Source organism: Myotis nattereri (genome assembly GCF_964212035.1).
Source record: "Myotis nattereri genome assembly, chromosome: 2".
In the NCBI taxonomy this organism is placed as follows: domain Eukaryota; kingdom Metazoa; phylum Chordata; class Mammalia; order Chiroptera; family Vespertilionidae; genus Myotis; species Myotis nattereri.
Genome location: NC_138076.1, coordinates 86,990,445 through 87,009,925, shown reverse-complemented (window position 1 = coordinate 87,009,925; position 19,481 = coordinate 86,990,445). Strand labels below are relative to the sequence as shown.

General features: G+C 46.1%; 1 protein-coding gene across 1 annotated transcript in view; it reads left to right on the top strand.

Annotated features, from left to right (window-relative positions):
- Positions 1-650: 650 nt before the first annotated feature.
- The window catches only part of SIAH3 (siah E3 ubiquitin protein ligase family member 3), a gene marked incomplete at its 3' end in the record, with an annotated part of 80,291 nt that continues 61,460 nt past the window's right edge, over positions 651-19,481 (top strand). The window contains exon 1 of the mRNA XM_081082778.1: positions 651-875. Coding sequence (XP_080938904.1) covers positions 741-875 — 135 coding nt within the window. The 5' untranslated portion in view covers positions 651-740. The remainder of the gene's footprint in view (positions 876-19,481) is intronic.

The window sequence follows — 19,481 nt, the reverse complement described above, 5'->3', positions numbered from 1 at the left end:
GTATACGTATATGTATATACATTGTCTGTTTTCCTTGTTTGGAATTTTTTTCTTTCCTTTTTATAAAGAGTGTAGAGTAAGATTTTGTCAAGGGGCTGAAACCCAAATTGCAGAGAGGGTCAGAGCGCAAGATTAAAAGATGTATGTTTCTTCCCCTGCCAAATCCTTATCTGGAATCAGACGAGTCTTGTAATATTTGATTTTTCTCCCAAGCAGCTCTGGTGAGTCGAGCCACGATCAGCGTTATCCATCTGCCTACTTTGGAACAGGCTGTTTTACTATTTGGAGGTTGAAACGCTTTACGTTTTTGCCAGCCCATTAAGAAAGGCTCTTACGTTAAATTAAGTCAATTAATAAATGGAGACACATTAAGCAATCAATTTTGTCAGCCGATCTCCCCAGCATTATGTATGGTTGGCTGTAATCACAAGATAAATGCAATGTGCTGATCTATGGTAATGTTCAATAATACATTCTCCGCCAGGCTCAATTCATCAGGGAGTTTCAGTAGGGGAGGCATTTGTTATTGGCTGTCTCTGCACCTCAAGGATAACACTTCTGTCCTTTTGATTGGCCGCCTCACTGCTGCAAGATTCTAACCATCTTGTTTTGATGATGAATATGAAGGCTCGCTGAGCCGGTCTGGAGCGGAGTGTCTCAGCCGCTGCGCTCCTTCCAGAGCCCAAGGACTTACAGCCGCGTCGCTGCCTTCCTGTGCCAACGACCCCCCAAAAGTTGTGATGCTTTTCTTTACCCAGTGCTTTGGAGCTGTGTTAGATCTCATCCACCTCCGCTTCCAGCACTACAAGGCTAAACGGGTGTTCGCCGCCGCTGGCCAACTTGTCTGCGTCGTAAACCCCACGCACAACCTGAAGGTGAGCTGCTCTCTATGGTTTTATATTCACGCTGCTAGGGTTCAAGTCCTTTCTCCTCCCGCGCGGGCACCGAGTGACCCTCCCGCGCGTGCACGGAGCTCCTGGCTAAGGCTGTTTCGCTGGGGCCAGGACCGTGTTTGGGACTCAGAGGCTGACTCGCTCCTTCTGGCTCTCTAGGCGGCTTGGTGCTTCCCCGCTGACTGGCCAGAACAGCTGGAGTGATGGTCTAGTTTCTTTCCCCCAAGCGTCAGCCCAAGCGTTTGGTGGGGGTCAGAAGTGGAGGTTGGCGGAGGCAGGGATTAGGGGGCGTCCCCGCCCCTCTCTCTCAGAAATTTGTAGGCAAATGTTCAGTAGACAGGGTTGAAAAGTTACCCAGATTGCAGCCTGTCCCATGTGTTTGCAAAAGCAGGCAAGCACATGGGTTTTGGAAGCCCCCTCGGGCTGCCACTGAAGTAACGGGGCAGAAACACCGGACAGGGACCTGGAGTTGGTAAGGGGGCGGGGCGGGGGGGGGCGGGCTCTCTTTTCCTTGTGCTCAGACTCGGCTTGGGTGAGTGAGCTTAGGTGTGAATGAGAGAGAGAAGAGAGAGGTCAGGAGTTTGTGTTTGCTTCCTGTGAGCTAGATACCTCACCCCACCCCGCTCCCCGCCCCCTGGCACCGAGGACTGGAGGAGGCAGATTCGCTTCAGTTGTACAATAATGAAACCGGCTCCGAGCTGCTGTCTGAGTCACCGCAGGCGGCTGCGGGTGCTGTGCTGCCTGCGGCCGCCCGGCTGCGCGTCTGGCGCCGCTGCCTCTGCATTTGTGCCTTCAGGTCACTGCTCTTTAGAAGAACAGCCAAAATATGGGATTCTGGAGGACCGCACCACATCCCGGCCAAGAATGACGGGGAAATGAATCAAGAGCCACTAGCTGGGAAGACCGGAAAGCAGAGCAGTAGTGGGGCGGGGGTGGGGGGGGGGGTGGGCGGGCGGGGCGGGGGTGCGGGCGGGTAGCTGAACTCCCGAAATATGAAACAGCCATCATGACTCCGTGCTAAAATAAATGATGGACTCATTGGGAGTTGTCCTCACTGTACCCAGGGCTGAGAGAGAGGGGGAAGGGCACGTCTGTAGGAAGAATGTGCTGGAATAATCTCTATGAGGACAGATCTGTTATTCTGACCACTGACTGATCTTGTGCAGGAGGGGAGTTGCTTGTTGCTCATCACTTTATAAACTCCTAGAAAGAGTTCGACTCTTCTCGGTCAGATCACTGCAGGGCAACACTGGTGGGTGCCTCCAACACTAGCCCCCCAATATCTGCAAGTCCCTAGAAGGGACAGCTGCCTGGAGCCCCTGGGGCCAGTCCTGGCGTTTTGCAGTACCCAAGCTGTGGCTAACACCATCTCAGGCAACCTCTCCCTCTCTTGTCCCCGTGCGCGCTCTCTCACTCTCTCCTCATTTCACTATTTCTTTTATGGCTTAGTTGTATAAATGAGAACTCACCACTAGTCACCCTTGGCCAAGCAAGTGTATGGTGTACATATTAAAATGTGATTCTGAATTCCATTTCATGGCCACTTTTGAGAGCACATTCAAACTCCCATTATTTTGTCACTTTACATTAGTTAGTTCCCTGTGGCAAGACATTTTGTTTACTCCTGTTTTGCATTTCAATATATTTGAAAATTGTTTATGAGATTTAGCTTTCCCAAAGTTTGGATTTCTGTGGCTCATTGCCTACTGCTGCTGATGGAGAAGCAGAGGGCGCTCAGATCTTGGTGTGGGGTGGGTGCAGTGCATTTGCGTATATTTTTCAGTGATGTGTGCCCGGATATAGACAAGTAGTTCTGCTGCCTGCGTCCAGGAGTCCAGAGTCAGGTTGGAGGCCATGGGTCAGCTCTGATGAGCTGTGTGGCCTCAAGACTCAACCTCTCTGAACCTTTCAAGATGAATGTACAGATTCCTATCCTGCCTCCTCCATGGCTCTGTGAGGCTGAAAAGAGATACTAAAGGTGGATGTGCTTTATAACACTCTCCTTCAAAGAAATTATGTTATTGCACATAATATGTAGGGATTCATCGGGAACTTCAAAAGTTGTCACTTAAAGCCTTTAGCCGACTTAGAAACGCTATAAGCAGTAACAGAAAAAAAGCGGACATAGCTTTGAGAGGCTACTTTCCATGGTTCACTTTTTCAAATACATTCTCATTTGGCCTTCCACGTCCCATAAAAAACTACTTAAGAGATTGGCTCAGATGAGCTTCACTGCAGGTAAGCAAAGCAAGTTGAGTGCTGCTAATGCAACCAGAGGGTGCAGCAGAGCAAACGAGATTCACAGAGGCTGTGCCAGGCAGAGGCACCTCTGCAGCCCAGGCTGCCTCCGTGGAGATGCAGGTAACACCTTGTGCTCATCCACGATCCAGGTGGTACGTCAGGTGCATATTACCTGCTTCTCAAACCTGAGGTTTAACAGTCATTTGCAGAGCTTTTAAAGGACCAATTCCACAGGCGCATTGCTGCTCCCATCACTTATATTAAAAAATAAAACCTCAAAAGAAAAGTGCTCCTTATAAGCATTAATTTCCATAGACAGACCACAGAAATATGCCTAAGATATAATAAGCTCTGATCCAAATGGGGAAAAATTCTTTCAAAGAAAAAAAAGCTGTGGCAATGTTAACCCAGAATAGCTATTGATCTGTGGTGCTTCCCCACACTCTGTAGGACACGCTGGTACCTGGGTTGATGACTAAGGACACAGGGACTGCAACCTCACTTTCAATGTTCTAGGTGGCACGCAGCTACCTAAGAGGGCTGGGAAAACTGTGTTTTTGGCTTTGCTTTCTTTTGTGGAAACATTTTTGCCCTTCGTCCTTTCCTGGGATTTCCTGATAATGCTGACAGTATTTTAGGGCCTGAGGCGAGTGCTGAGTTATAATCAAAATTCATTTTCTGAGCAGAGAAAATTGTGTATTTATCATGTTTGTATAGGTCACCTTCATTCTCAATCTTATTATGGCAATTACTTAAGTAACCTGGGATTCCTTCGAAGCTGATATCTTTCCTTCTAAATGGAAGGCAGAAGACTTCCCAGGAATGCAGACACCCTGGTTAAAGTCATTTAGCCCCTTAATCCCATCCTAATTAAAAGAGATGTTTAGTGTAGCTGGCCTGGAATATGAGGGGTCTTTGCTTTAAGCAAGTCCCAGGCAGGGGAAGGATTTATAGCAGAGCTGTCTCTGTGGAGTGCAAATGACACTGTTTGTCTGTCTCTGCCTGTAGGGAGGGCTCCTTGCACAGGCGATGCCCCCACTTCTCCTTCCTACGCTCTGAAAGTGACCAAGGCCAAGAAGCCAGTGTTCTTGGCTGGCGGCCCTCTGCTTCTTCATTCACAGAGGTTACTGAAGTGCAGCCAGCGGCCGGGGCTGGCTCCAGTGAGGGCTCTGATCCTGGTCTGGATCCATCACTCCTTTCTCCCTCATGTCTTTTTCTTGTTTCCAAATCCAAAGTGCCTTTCTCTCCTAGCTCCTCTCCCATCCACCTTAGCTGCTTCTATAATGCCTGCCCTGGGCACCCCTCTCCCTTCCCCCCATCTCCAGAGGTGCCCTTGGAGGGATGGACTGGACTCGGGCTTCCTGTGGTGCTGAACCTAGACTTCTCCAGGGAAGGATCTGAGGTGGCGGCACAGCCCCTCTGGGGTGGGTGCACAGCCTTCCCAAGCAGATCGTAGCTGAGCTGAGGCCGGCTGGGCAACTTCCTCCTCTTACCCACAGCCCCTGATAAACCAGTTCCTGAAAGAAGGCTAGTCAGACGCTTTCTGAGAAACTTGCAAGAGGCCCTTGTTAGTGTCAGCATCATTGCTGAGACCCCCGGTGTCCTCCCCAGCTTCCAGATGCGAGGGCTTAACCTCCCCACCTCTACCTCTTCTATTCAGCCTCCCCAGAGCTCTTCTCTATTGTAACCTGTTAACCTTGGGTTTACCCACACGCACACACAATAGTGGGAGGGGCATGGGACAGTAATGACTTTAAGTGCCTGACAGATACTAAATAGAAACTTAGGGCATTTTTAGTACCATTACTTGAAGCAATCACATGCCTTTCATTTTAAGACCAACCTATGTGGGTGAAGTATGTTGAGTGACGGTGGGGATGGATGTGGGGTCAGGGGGAGGTGCATGGAGGAGGAGGAGGATCATCGAAGGAGGGAGCCAAGAAGAAAAGTGTGGCAAAGCCAAACATTGCCCCTACTTTTATGGAATAATCTTCGGAAATCCCATGGGCCTTGGGGCTTTCACTAACTCTGCTTGATACAGCACCGCAGGCAGCCAAATGAGAGCTGAAGACCTGAGCATTGTTTTTAGAAATTTAGAGGCCGCCTTTGGAGTGTTCAGTCTGAATATCTTATTAAAGCAGTTAAAGGCTCTGACAAGATTGTTTAATCCTGTAGTTACTCAGTTCTTATTGACATAGCCACCTCTGAGGGTCCCATTCTGAGTTCTCCAGGAATAATACCACCTTCCTTCTGCTGTCCAGGCTTGAGCCTCCTCACAGCTCATTAGCACCTTCCAGGGCAGGAAGGATAAGGAAGAGGCAGGAGCCAGTGGTGCTCACTCCAGGAGCTTAACTCTAAAGCCTTCCCCTGCAGCCTCTTCCAGCCCTTTGGTTTCTGTGAATATTGTATGATATTCTACTCTGTGGGCACAAAGCAGTCATGGGGCTTTTCTGGTTAATAGTAATTGCAAATGAGACTTTTGAGTCACATAACTGGATGCCCTGAGTCCCGTGCAGTCATTTGGTGACTGCTAATAATGGAGTTGCAGAGAAGGCTGAAGCTGGCCCTAAGATGAGGTGAGTTGATTACCTCTGTACCACATTTACCCAGGAGCCCCAAAGCAATTTTTTAAATTAAATTCATTGGGGTGACATTGGTCAGCATGAACATATAGGTTTCAGGTACAGGTTTCTATGTTACAAGATCTGTATATTGTACCATGTGCTCATGACCCAAAGTCAAATGCTCTCCTGTCACCTTATATTAGAACCTCCTTTGCCCCCCCGCCCCCCCCCGCTTCCCCCTGACATCACCATAGTGCAGCTTGTGTTCATGAGTTTCAGTTTTTTTTTTTTTTTAATATATTTTATTGATTTTTTACAGAGAGGAAGGGAGAGAGACAGAGAGTCAGAAACATCGATGAGAGAGAAACATCGACCAGCTGCCTCCTGCACATCTCCTACTGGGGATATGCCCGCAACCCAGGCACATGCCCCTGACCGGAATCGAACCCGGGACCCCTCAGTCCGCAGGCCGACGCTCCATCCACCGAGCCAAACCGGCCTCGGCGAGTTTCAGTTTTATATGAGTGAAATCATATAGTTCTTTGCTTTTTCGGACTGACTTATTTCACTTAACATAATGTTCTCAATGTGCATCCATGTTGTTGCAAATGACGCTATTTCATCCTTTCTTATGGCTGAGTAGTATCCCATTGTGTAAATATACCACATCTTCTTTATCCAGTCCTTTATCTTGGGACACTTTCTTTGTTTTCTTGGCTTGGCCACATGAATAATGCTGCAATGAACATAGGGATGTATATATAATTAGGAATACATGATTCTGAGGTTTTTTTGGGTATATTCCCAGGAGAGAGATTGCTGGCTCATATGGTAGTTCTATTCTTAATTTTTTGAGGAACCACCAGACTGCTTTCCATAGTGGTTGTACCAGTCTACATTCCCACCAGCAGTGGATGAGGGTTCCCTTTTTCTACAATCTCTCCAACACTTGTCATTGCATGATTTGTTGATAATGGCCATTCTAACAGGTGTGAGGTGGTATCTCATTGTAGTTTTGATTTGCATTTCTCTAATTGCCAGTGAGGTTGAACATCTTTTCATATATCTGTTGACTGTTCCTATGTCTTCTTGGGACAGGTGTATTTTCAGGTCCTCTGCCCACATTTTTTTTTTTTGCAGTTGTTTTTATTTTATTGATTAAGGTATTACATATGTGTCCCTATCCCCCTTTCCCACCCCCTCTCCTGCTCACTTTTTGATTAGGTTGTTTGTTTGGTTGATTGGTGTTGAGTTTTTTGAGTTCTTATACATTTTGGAAATTAAACCTTTGTCGGAGCTACTGTTTGCAAATATCATCTCCCATCTGGTTGGCTGCTTTTTTGTTTTGTTGTCAGTTTCTTTTTCTGTACAGAAAGAAGCTTTTTAGTTTGATATAGTTCCATTCATTTATTTTTGCCTTTACTTCCCTTATCTTTGGGGTCAAATTCATAAAAGGTCTCTGCAATCAATGTCCATAAGTTTGGTACCTATATTTTCTTCTATGTAATTTACTGTTTTGAGTCTTATATTTAGGTCTTTTATCCATTTTGAATTAATTTTTGTACATTGGGGATAAACTGTAATCCAGTTTCATTCATTTACATGTGGCTTTCCAGTTTTTCTAGCACCATGTATTGAAGAGATTATCTTTACTCCATTGTGTGTTTCTGGCTCTTTTGTCGAAAATTATCTGTCCATATAAATATGGTTTTACATCTGGGCTCTCTATTCTGTTCCATTGCTCTGTGTGTCCGTTTCTCTGCCAATACCATGCTGTTTTGATTATCATAGCTCTGTAGTATAATTTGAAGTGAAGTAGCGTGATAACTTCAAATTCGTTCTTTTTTTCTCAGGATTGCTTTGGTTATTTGGGGTCCTTTGTGGTTCCATTTTATTTCTTTAAAAATTACATTGGGATTTTGATGGGGATTACATTCCCAAAGCAAATTTTATGGAACTCCTTTAACCATGGTCCCTCAAGCTTCAGGGCCTGTTTGGAAGAAATTAGAAAGCAGATACTGAGAGCTTTCTTTGAAATGCACAGAGAGATCAGAGTTATTTGGATGGCTTCCTTGGGATGAGGCTGAATATTTTTCTAGCAATTAACAGTAAGAAAAAAATTTAACTGTCTGGCAATATATTTTACTCTTAGCAAAGTCATCTTGTCTCAAACCAGCTCTGTTCCCCAAAGGGAAAACTTGACCTATTTAGACACTGATGTCACACGGAAGGGGTCAATCTAGAGAATGGAGACCTGTCCTCCTATGAGGGTCTGCAGCTTAGGGAATGATGGGGAGAATGTCAGAACTGGGGGGTTAAATCGTATTTTACAGTTGAGGGAATTGAGTCCAGAGAGAGGAAGTGACTGGTGTTAGTCTCCTATGGCTGCTATAACAAATTACCACAAACTGAGTTGCTTCAAAATCAGAGAAACATATTCTCCCACAGTTCAGGAGGCTAGCAGTCCAAAATCAAGGTGACAACAGGGCCACGCTCCCTCCAAGGCTCCAGGGAGGAGCCTGCTCCTCACCTCATCCAGCTTCTGGTGGCTCCATTGTTCTTTGTCTTGTAGACACAGCACACCACTCTCTGTCTCTGTGGTCGCATTGCCTTCTTCTCTTCTCTGTGTGTCTGTCTCTTAAGAATACATGTGATTGCATTTAGGGCCTACCTGGATACTCCAGGGTAAACTTCTCCTCTCAAGAATCTTAATGTAGTCACACCTTTAGTCATATAAAATAATATTCACTCTTGCCATATAAGGTAGTACGCACATGTTCCAGACATTAAGATATGATCCATTGTTTTGGAGGGCCACTATTCAACCCAGGACTTTTGCAAAGTTAACTTATTTCCTGACAGAATTGGAACCAAAATTTAGGCCTCCGAGTGACAGACCTACATTCCCTGCACTGACCTGGGATGCCTTCAGATCAGCCCTAACTAGATGGCCCTGCATTGGTACATTCTGTGGAAGCAAAAAATCACAGGAACTCTTCTGGTGCCCCATCATCAGCCTGCCCTGGGCCAGCAGGATGACCCCATGGCTGTACCCCACACTCAACCATTTCCCTTTCACCAGACCCACATTTTCTTAGCAAATTGGAACCTCTACATTATCATCCCCCCTTATTTCTCCACCTTTCCCATAAATCTTTCCTTTTTTTTCAAACTCTTTTAAAAATAATACAATTTACATGGATGCATACACACCATATATTGAAAATCAAATAATAACCAGATACATAGTGTCAAAAGCATAGTGTTTTATATTTTCCCCTGGTGTATATTTTATTTATTTATTTTAATTTTATTTTTCAATTACAGTTGACATTCAATATTATTTATATTATATGGTAGTTTCATCTATCTTGGTGCAGATTTTCTAAACCCACCAACTTAACAGGGAGGGAAGCAGTGGGTGGAGGGCAAAACCGGGGCTCTGGGAGAGACTGTCCTGAATTCCAGTCCAGACTGTGCCACCTGCTGATGTGTGACTTTGAACAAATGACTCGGCCTCTCAGAGGCTATATGTCCTCATCTATAAAAAGGAGACAATAATGCCCACATTTTATGGTGGCTGTGAAAATTAAACGAGCTCACATAAGGAAAATGTCTGCCATAGAGGAAAGTCTGTAAAGAGCAGTTATTGTCAACCAGGTCATTACAATGAAAGCGGCTCTTCAGAAGCTGGTGTCCACTCCCCAGGATCCCCACTGGCTGTCTTTCTCTGCCGCCTGCCTCCTTCTCTGTGAGCCCCAGTGCTTGCTGTTCCGTGGTATGTAAATTGCCCTTGGCCTTGAAGAGAATTTTGAATAGAACATTGTCTTACCTTACATAAAAGTTGGATTTGTCCTTACTGCTAAATTTTAAAGAAAACTCTAAACTCTGCTTGGGTTCTGAGTCCAGCAGCCCATTGGGTCTCAGGAGAACAGGGTGTCTATGTTGGGACAGCAGCTGAAGAGTGGCGTCCCCTGTCATTCACAGGCAGGAGCCAGCCAGGCAGATCAGTCCCCTTCCCCACCCAGCCTGAAACTTGTCCCTCATGACTTATGCATGATTTCTTTTCATTAGCAGCAGCTGAGTGAGCACACGGGCAGGACTCTGTGAGGGGGCTCTGATCCGGAGGCTGTGGATCTGAGGCCCAGTGATACCACTGAGATTCAGTGGGGAGGGTGGAGGTTGGTGGGCAAAAACCATATGCTCCCTGGAAGACTGAATATTTCTTTCTGCCCTTCAGTTCTTTCTACCTTGAGAAGTAGCTTTGATCTGAGTGGGGTGGAAATGAAACAGGCGCCAGTGCTCAATGGAGGCTGCAGTCCTTAGAATTGAAGGAGGCTGAGAAAGACACCCTGATCTTTCTGGGCCAAGAAAATTCCTGGATCCCACTATCATCAGAGAATTTTACAAAGTCCCAGGCTAGGCCATGGGCCTGAGTCCCCTGCGCTCCAATCTGAGTTGTTTCTACACGCATTCACACACACACACACACACACACACACACACACACACACACACACGCTTTATGGTAATTCTGAGAAGCCAACCTCTTTGGACCCAAAGTGATCTCCAAATAGCAGTGCAAGATCACGGGATGCTAAGCCCGGTGGAGGGGAGAACCTGGTCCCCAGCACTGAGGAAGAAAGACTAGGGATGAACAAGAAGACCCTTCTCCTCCACCCAGTCTGTGATGGGTCACTCCAGTCTCAGGACAGAGGCAAGGGAGAAAGTAGGCCTGGAAAAGAAGAGCACCATTCTAGCTAAAGCTCAAGTATGGGTGGTGGAGTCAGACAGATCTGGGTTTGAATCCAATGCTGTCATGTTCCTTGAGTAATGCCTTTGACCTTCTTGAGCTTGCACTTCTTCACCTGTAAAATGATTGTTGTGAAGATGAAATAATGTGTGAAGTCACCAAAGTCAAGTGCTTACTTAGCATTGCACCTAGCACATAATAAATACTCCATAAATGGTCGCCACCATTGCTATTAAGTGGAGTCCCTTAGAGATATTACCTGATGCACAAGATGTGGCCACGGTTCTTTAGCCCAGGTTGTATGGGTGACCAAATTTTTCCTCTTCTAATTGGGTGTTGGGGACAAGGGAGGGAACAGATCTGTTGAGTGACCATGATTTTGAAACATATATGTTCAAGCTAAGATAACCGGAGTGATGCTCTAGTTCTAGGTTGTATTCTAACAGATGCAGTCCAAAGGGTTGAATCGACTTGCCCAAGGTCACAGTGATGAGGGGCAGAATCCATTGTTTCATCTGTACCACCACACTGCCGGGGGCTGGGGCATTGGTTAAGGACACTGCCTTTATAACATGACCCATGGCAGTGGTAGACATCTTCACTGAGGGTCCTTGTGCCCAGGAACTTGCCAGAGTATAAACCAGTGGGGTAACAGTGGGCATTCAAAAGACAAATATTCCTTGTGTCTCTAGTGCTGGCAGAGATAGGGATGCGGCTCCAAGTGCAGTTACCAAAGCCACAAAGCTAAAACCCCAGACTTTTGAATAACAGGATGGATCAAGTTCTGCTACAAATGCTACATTTTTTTCTTGAGCATGGGCCCAGGATGAAAGAGCCATCAGAAAATGGATTTGAAACTATCCTACGGTTTTTAGCCGAAGAACAAGGTCCTTGTGTGTAATTCAGAAGTGTGGTCTACTGGAAATGTCAGTTTTCCTTGCAAGATGCTGTATCTCAATCATTTATTGGTCCTGTAATGTATATTTAATCACACATCCATGATTAGTAGGGAGCTGTGTGCTGCAGGGCTGTCTCCAGCTATAGCATCAGGAACTCCAGCCAGGAAAGAGTGGCCTGTGGACAGGATAGGGCGGGCCTCCCAGGACAAAACCAGAGGGTGTCCTCTATGGAGGAGAAAAACCATTGCAGATGGTATTTGGAGAAAGAAGATGGGGTTAGCTTGGCATTTGCAAGGTCCCACAGAGATGGAACCAATGCAGATCAATAATAAGATTTTAAAAGGCTGGCCAGCAGGTCTAGCCATCTGCCCAGCTTTGTAGACAGCCCCTCCGCCCCTCAGCTTTAACTTCTACAACCTGGTCAAGGATGTGCTGGGAAGTCTGAGGCAAGCAGCCACTCAGAACCTCAGGCTCCCTTTCTATAAAAAGGAGTATATTGTGACTTATACTAAGGTAAGCTGACTACACATCCTGAAACACTCCAACAATAGTTTTCTAGTGTCTCAGTTATGCACACAATAATAATAATGATGATAAGAACAACTGCAAAATGACTACTCTTTACTGAAAGGCATGCTATGTGCAGGAACTGTGTTAAATGCTATGCATTTGACTCCCACTAGGAAATGGTACATTATTTTCATTCCCCATTATACAGAATCTCACCGCAGCTCAATGTCCCGCAGCTCTTTGTGGCAGAATCTTTTAAATTAAAATTCTGTGCTTTTAAGCACGTATTGCTAGGTCATCCCTTAGTGCTCTCTTCTCACGACAAACAAGTGAGCCAACTTGCTTGGCTATAGGTCTAATATTGAGTGTATTATGCTAGTATTTCATTTTAAAATACCGATCTGGGATTCTGACTTATTCACCCTTGTGTGTACATACACATCAAACACACACTAGATGCTCCAGCTGCTGGTGGATGACCCTGGGAGGCATGTTCTAGGCTTCTCTGAGCTGCCTGTGAAAGCAAGCCCTGTCTGTGGTCTACAGCGGGGACCCTGTTCTCGCCTCCTGCTACCTGGAATCACCTCCCAAATAAGTCCTACATCCAAGTCCTTATCTCAGTCTCCCTGGGGGAACCAAATGAAGACTACACCTGTGTGTTTTATTAGCCAATGTTTATGGGGAACTTGCTAAGTGCCAAGTGCTGTGCTAAGTAATTTACCTGAATTAATTGCCTGTTTAAAAAATCCTCAGAACCATGCCATCAGTCTATCCCCACATTACTCAGGAGGAAGCTGAGGCGTAGAGAGATTAGGTCATTTCTGCAAGGACGCATCCAGTGAGTGGTGGTTTTTAACCTCTATGTTACGCTGTCTCTCCCTCTTCATCACAGGATTGGTTATCTAGAAGCTTCTACAAAGAGCCCAACTGTCCAAATTCAGGCTCAATAAAAATTATGATTTGCATACAATACTTGACAGAAATCTTTGCAACAACTTTACGTAAATGCTCAACACAAAATTATCCTGCAGAAAAGGAAATTTGTGACCTATGACTTTTTCAAAACATGGGTTACATGGTTTGACAGGTGGACAGACCCTCTGAAACTAGCAGTGACTCCAAATCTGGGGCGGGTGATTGACTTGTTTCTCGATGACAATGGGAGCTCGCTGAGGACATCAGAAATGCAAACGCTCTCTGAGCATTAGAACAGGATTAAACAGGTCACTTTTTCTTTGAGAAAAGAAAAAAAAGAAAGAAATCTTTTCATATGAAAGCAAAAATGTGCTTTAAGAGAACATGGCTCTTACCATGTCACACCTGTTCTCTGAGAGATCCATAGGCGTTTGAAATTTCCCTTCTCATTAGCAGCCATACTTTTGTGTAAATTAATTTTTTAAAGCAAAGAGGAAAACATTTGATGACTATTTTCTACCTAATTTAATTCAGCCTCTAGTAAATCCTTCGCCTAATGCCCTTCAAACATTTTCTCTTTCCAAAACTGCTGTGGGAAGAACTGAGAGAGGCGTCAAGGTGAGAGGGGAGCTTATTGGAGGAAAGTGGAACGATGTTTGTGAGGTTTGTTTCCAGTTGTGCAAGCTGGAGAAATTCAGGCGAGGGTTTATATTGACATCAGAGAATGTCTAAACACTTAGCCAGGAGCTGTGGAGGGAAGTCACCAAAGTAAAGCCTGGAGTTAAGACTCATCCAGCAGTCCTGACATCTGGAAAACATCACACAGAGCTGCAGAGGGCTCACAGGGGACACTGAAGTGGAAGGAATGGAAGGAATTCTGTGAGGGAAGTACCTCAGACATGGGTAATGTTCCATCACCATCATTCCCAGTCTCCCACAACACCTGCTCATCCCTGTGCCCCTGGGTGTTGGCATGGAGAGCAACAGGGCAGACTTTGGCACCATGGGCACCTCTGCTGTGCCCGTGCTCTGCCTGGCATTCCCACAAGAAGGAGAGCTGATGAGCACATTAAGAAGCTGCCTCATTGAAGCCAAAGTGATACATCTGTTTATGGTAATTAAATAAATGCCAGTTGGACTCTTCTCAGTGTGCTTACTGAAGCAAGTGCCAGATACACAGGGCTCTCCAAGAATCCGAGGGAAATTAGAAGCAGAAAGGAGAGCTCCCAGGCACTTACTAACCAAACATTGAAAATACTTGGCAGAGGAAGTGTTCTCAGAACCAAGAAGCTAAGCTTTTATCTGCAGTCTGGCCCAGTCCCGTGCGGTCTGGAACAGTCCTTTAACCTTGGCTTCTCTGTCTGTCAGATGAGAAGGTGACTCTGCTGTCTGCCTCTCTCTGAGGTGACCTTGGTGCGCAGCGATGGGTCTTTACCACTGGCCTTATCTACGTACTGCCTCTTTTCAAAAGGGGTTTGAGGCAGTTTACAACAAATGATGGACTGACAAGGTAAACAAAATGGAAGTAAAATGGAGAATGTAAGTAGATTAGTTGTATAGGTGTAACCCATTTATCATGGGTGACAGAAATTTAACACAAAAGTGAAACTCCATGTATGTGCTTTAAACACCTCTCAGTGTACTGGGAAGATCATGACCTTTGGGCTGAAATGTGGCTTCAAATTTAGTTGTATTTATAAGTCCGTGACCCTTGACAAGTTACTTAACCATTCTGAGCTTCATTTTCTTTGTCTATATTAAGACAGATAATGTGGAGTTAAGGAGGCATAAAAGTGACAAATACAGTATATGCAAAAGCACCTAGACCAGTGCCAGGCATATAGTAGGGCCCTTGTAAATACTGATTTCTTTCTTTCTTTTTTTTTTTTTTTATCACTCCTTCCCTTCTTCTCTCTGCTTTCATTTTTCTTTTCATTAGTTTTCCATCTTAAATAAGAAAGTCTTCAGAAGACACCTCTGACATTATTTGAGTAGTGGGTTAGAGCGGAATCTCTGGGTATGAGGAAGAGTTTGAAATTATGAAAGACCCTTTGCCAAAGAGGACATAGAGAGGGCCAATAGGCATATGGAAAGATGCTCAAAGTCAGTAATCATCACAAAAATACACATTTAAAACACAGTGAGCCCTGGCCAGTGTTACTCAGTCGGTGGGAGTGTTGTCCTGTACATTGAAAGGACATGGGTTTGATTCCCTGTCAGGGCACATACCTAGGTTGTGAGCTTAGTCCCCAGTTGGAGTGCATACAGGAGGCAACCAATTGATGTTTCTTCCTCCCATCAATGTTTCTCTCCTTCTTTTTCTCTGTCTCTCTTCCTTCCTCTCTCCAAAATCAATAAACATAGCCTCGGATGAGGATTAAAAGAAGAACAAAACCACAGTGAGATATCATCTCACACCTGTCAGAATGGCTATTATCAATAAATCACAAACAAGTTTTGGCAAGGATGTGGAGAAAAGGGTACCCTCATGCACTGTTGGTGGGAATGAAGTTTGGTGCAGTCACCGTGGGAAATAGTATAGTGCTTTCTCAAAAAATAAAAAATGTAACTGCCTTATGACCCAGCAATTCTACTTCTAGGAATATACCTGAAGAAACCCGAAACACTGAATCCAAAGACATATGCACTCCTATGTTCATTGCAGCATTATTTACAACTAGACGCCCAGTACACAGATTCGTGCATTGGTGGGGACCCTAGTCCTGGCCTGCGCCCTCTCGCAATCCAGGACTCCTTGGGGGATGTCAGACTGGCAGTTTCAGCCCAATCCCCACAGGCCAGGCCAAGGGACCCCACCGGTGCACGAATCCATTCACCGGGCATCTGGTATGCTTATAAGATCTTTGGTTAATCTCTTCCCGCCCTTCCCCCTTCCCTCTGAGAGTCATCAGTCTGTTCCATGTTTCCATGCCTGTGCGTTAATCATCTTCCCCCTTGGTGGTCAGTGTGCATCGTAGCTACTGGTCGAACAGTCAGATGGTTGGATGGTTGCTTAGACTTTTATATATATAGATAGCCAAGATTTGGAAGCAGCCCAAGTGCCCAACAGTAGATGAATGAGTAATAAAGCTGTGGTACATTTACACAATAGAATACTACACAGCTGTAAAAAAGAAGGAAATCTTACTCCTTACAGGATGGATCTGGAGAGTATTAAGCTAAGCAAAATAAGCCAGTCAAAGAAAGACAAGTATCACATGATCTCACTTATATGTGGACTCTAACAAACAAAATAAGCTAACAAACAGAATAGAAACAAACTCATAGGTACAAAAAACAGACTGACAGCTGTCAGAGGGGAAGGGAGTTGGAGGTTGAATGGAAAAGGTCAAGGGATTAAGCAAAAAAAAAAAAAAAATCAAACCTCATAGACACAGTTAACAGTATGGCGATTACCAGAGGGAAACAGGGGTGGGGGAGGTAGAAGAGGGTAAAGCGAAGATAGATGGTGATGGAAGGAGACTTGACTTGGGGTAGTGAGCACACAATACAATATACAGATGATGCATTATAGAATTGTACCCTTAAAATCTATAATATTTTATTAACCAATGTGATCCCAATAAATGTTATAATTTTTTAAAAGAAAATAAATATGACAAATGCAATTTCCTCTTACTCTCTAAGGTCACATGGGTATGTCCAAACAGGCAGGATGTGGTGTCTGCAAAGTAGCCACTGGCAACTGGTTGGTATTAGGGACAGGCATCAGTAGGAAGCAGCCCACGTGGTCTCAGCTGTGAATCCTGTCTTAAGAACCCCTCTTTTGTATGAGAATCAGCCCTCCTCATTCTGCCTCACTGATCCCTTTATACATTTAATCACATTCCTCGGACTCTTTCTCTCTATGCAGTTATTCGTATACTAGAGGCCCAGTGCACGAAATTCATGTGTGGGTACGGTCCCTAGGCCTGGCCTGTGATCAGGGCCATCTTCCCCAGCTGCCTGCAGCCAGCCCCATCCCCCACCGCCACCCACCTCCAGTTCCCCATTTGCCATTGGGTGATCTGTGCCTGACAGCTGGGGAAAGGGATTGAGAGGTCGGTTGTTCCCGCCCGCTTGCCAGCCTCACCCCCACCACGGGTGGCGATCAGGTGATCAGAGCAAGAGGTGGTGAGTGATCAGAGCTAGAGGCGCCCCATAGTGACTGGTCCAGCAGTCATTCTGGTCATTCTGCCATTAGGGTCAATTTGCATATTACCCTTTTATTATGTAGGACTAGAGGCCTGGTGCACAAAATTCATGCACAGGGAGGGAGGGCAGTCCTTCAGCCTGGCTTGCACCCTCTCACAATCTGGGACTCCTGCCTGCCAGCCTTCCTGATTGCCCCTAACCACTCTGCCTGCCTGATTGCCCCACTGCTCACCTGCCTGCCTGATTGCCCCTAACTGCTCGCCTACCTACCTGATCACCCCTAACAGCCTCTGCCTCGTCCCCGCCACCACAGCTTCATCCGGAAGGACGTCTAGAATGATGTCTGGAAGGTCATTTGGCTATCTGATCTAATTAGCATATTACACTTTATTATAGTTGCCTTGCTCCAAACTGTAAGGACCTGCTTGTCACAGAGATAGAAAAGTTTTAATTTTTACTCTTGATTATGGCAATTAACTAACAGATGGCCACCAAAAAGGTGACTTACCAAAGGGTGCATAGCAAACTGTGCTGTTGAGTCCTCTTCCGCGAAAATGTGCATGTCGTGCATTGTATCTGCCTGGCTACATAAAAGAGTAAAGTTTCTGTCTGTCTTTGCAATCATATGAGCAAATTGTCTGAGACCCCAGGCCAGTCTGGTTTGGTGCTCACAGAATAGTAGAGGTCTTTTTTTTTTTTCTTTGCTCCATTGGTGGAGATTTCCTAGAAGTTGCAGGATATCTTCCTTTTAATTTTTCCTCAACACTCTGACTTTACTTATGTCTCTCACTTTTGCTTTCCCTCCATCCTCCACCCACAACAGTAACTTGCTCCAGGCTCACTTTTAAAAATATATATATATATTTTATTGATTTTTTACAGAGAGGAAGGGAGAGGAATAGTGAGTTAGAAACCCCGATGAGAGAGAAACATTGATCAGCTGCCTCCTGCACACCTCCTACTGGGGATGTGCCCACAACCAAGGTACATGCCCTTGACTGGAATTGAACCTGGGACCCTTCAGTCCATGGGCCAACGCTCTACACACTGAGCCAAACTGGTTAGGGCTCCAGGCTCACTTTGCTCTAGTGTCTAGAGGAGATCATGCAACGAGTCTGCCACCAGACTACGATTCCCAGCATTCCTGGTGCTTCCTGCACTCTGGGCTTCCACTTCCAGTCCAGGGGCTGCCACCAGAACTACAATTCCTAGAATTCTTGGTGCTTGCCACACTGTGGGTTTCCACTTCTGGTCCAGGGGCTGTAGAAACCAAAAGGACTGGGAACTCCAGCCACGTTCTGTCTGCTGGGCTTCTGTCTGCTGGGCTGGGGGCGAGCCGTTAGCCATGCAGCAGCAGCTCGGAGCACGCCTCCAGCCCAGCAGCCCCTCTCCCTCCGCTGTCAGGTGCAGGACATTGGCCACTATGGGCGCCACCATCTTTGTCATGGAGTGATGGTTAATTTGCATATTACTCTTTCATTAGATTATATAGAGGCCTGGTGTACTGGTAGGGGCCGACTGGCCTGCCCTGAAGGGGGCCCAGAATCGGGGTGGGGGGTCCTCACTAGGGGGTGGGGCTGGCCTGGGAAAGGGGCCACTGGCAGTTTGCATGCCAGCCACGCCCCCATCATGGTGGGGGTCCCCTCTGGGGGCCAGGGCCGACCTGGGCAAGGGGCTGCCAGTAGTTTTCAGGCCAGCCATGCCCCTGGCTTTGTCAGGAAGAACATCCAGAATGATGTCCAGAAGACATCTGGTCTATCTGGTCTAATTAGCATAATACCCTTTTATTAGTATAGCCTAGAGGCCTGGTGCACAAAATTCGAGCACTCAGGGGGTCCCTCAGCTTGGCCTGCACCCTCTTGCAGTCAGGAGCCCTTGGGGGATGTCCGTCAGTCGGACATCCTTAGTGTTGCCGCGGAGGTGGGAAAGACTCCCACCACCACCACTGTGGTCGCCAGCCATGAGCCCAGCTCAGGGCTTCTGGCTGAGTGGCGCTCCCCCTGTGGGAGAACACTGACCACCAGGGGGAAGCTCCTGCATTGAGCATCTGCTCCCTGGTGGTCAGTGCACTCATAGCAACTGGTGTTCCACTGTTCGGTCAATTTGCATAATAGCTTTTTATTATATAGGATCTGTGTCTCTGTAAGACAGTGAGTCTCCCAAGGGCTCTGTGTCCCCAGGCCTATTGCACATGACTGGCACATAGTACGTGCTTAGTAGATGTGGATCTAGGTAATAATTGGAAAGCTCATGAGAACAAGGCAAGAAAGTGGGAGAACCAAGCGTGTTGTCAAGACAGAGGCACAAGAACACTGGAAAAGACAGAGCCTGTTTTGGGAAGCCTGCTCTTCGCTAGAAACTCTCTATGAGGAAGACAGTCAGGTTACAAAGCCAGAGCTAGACAAGCAGTGAGACTTAGTCTCAGATTCCCAGAGCCCTCCTGTCTTAAGACAGTGTTGGGTATCTCGGCCTGGACTAGGTCTGGGCTCATGGTTGGAGTCAATGAGATAGGAAAGTGTAGTGTGTTATCAAGTGTTGGGCTCAGAAGCCA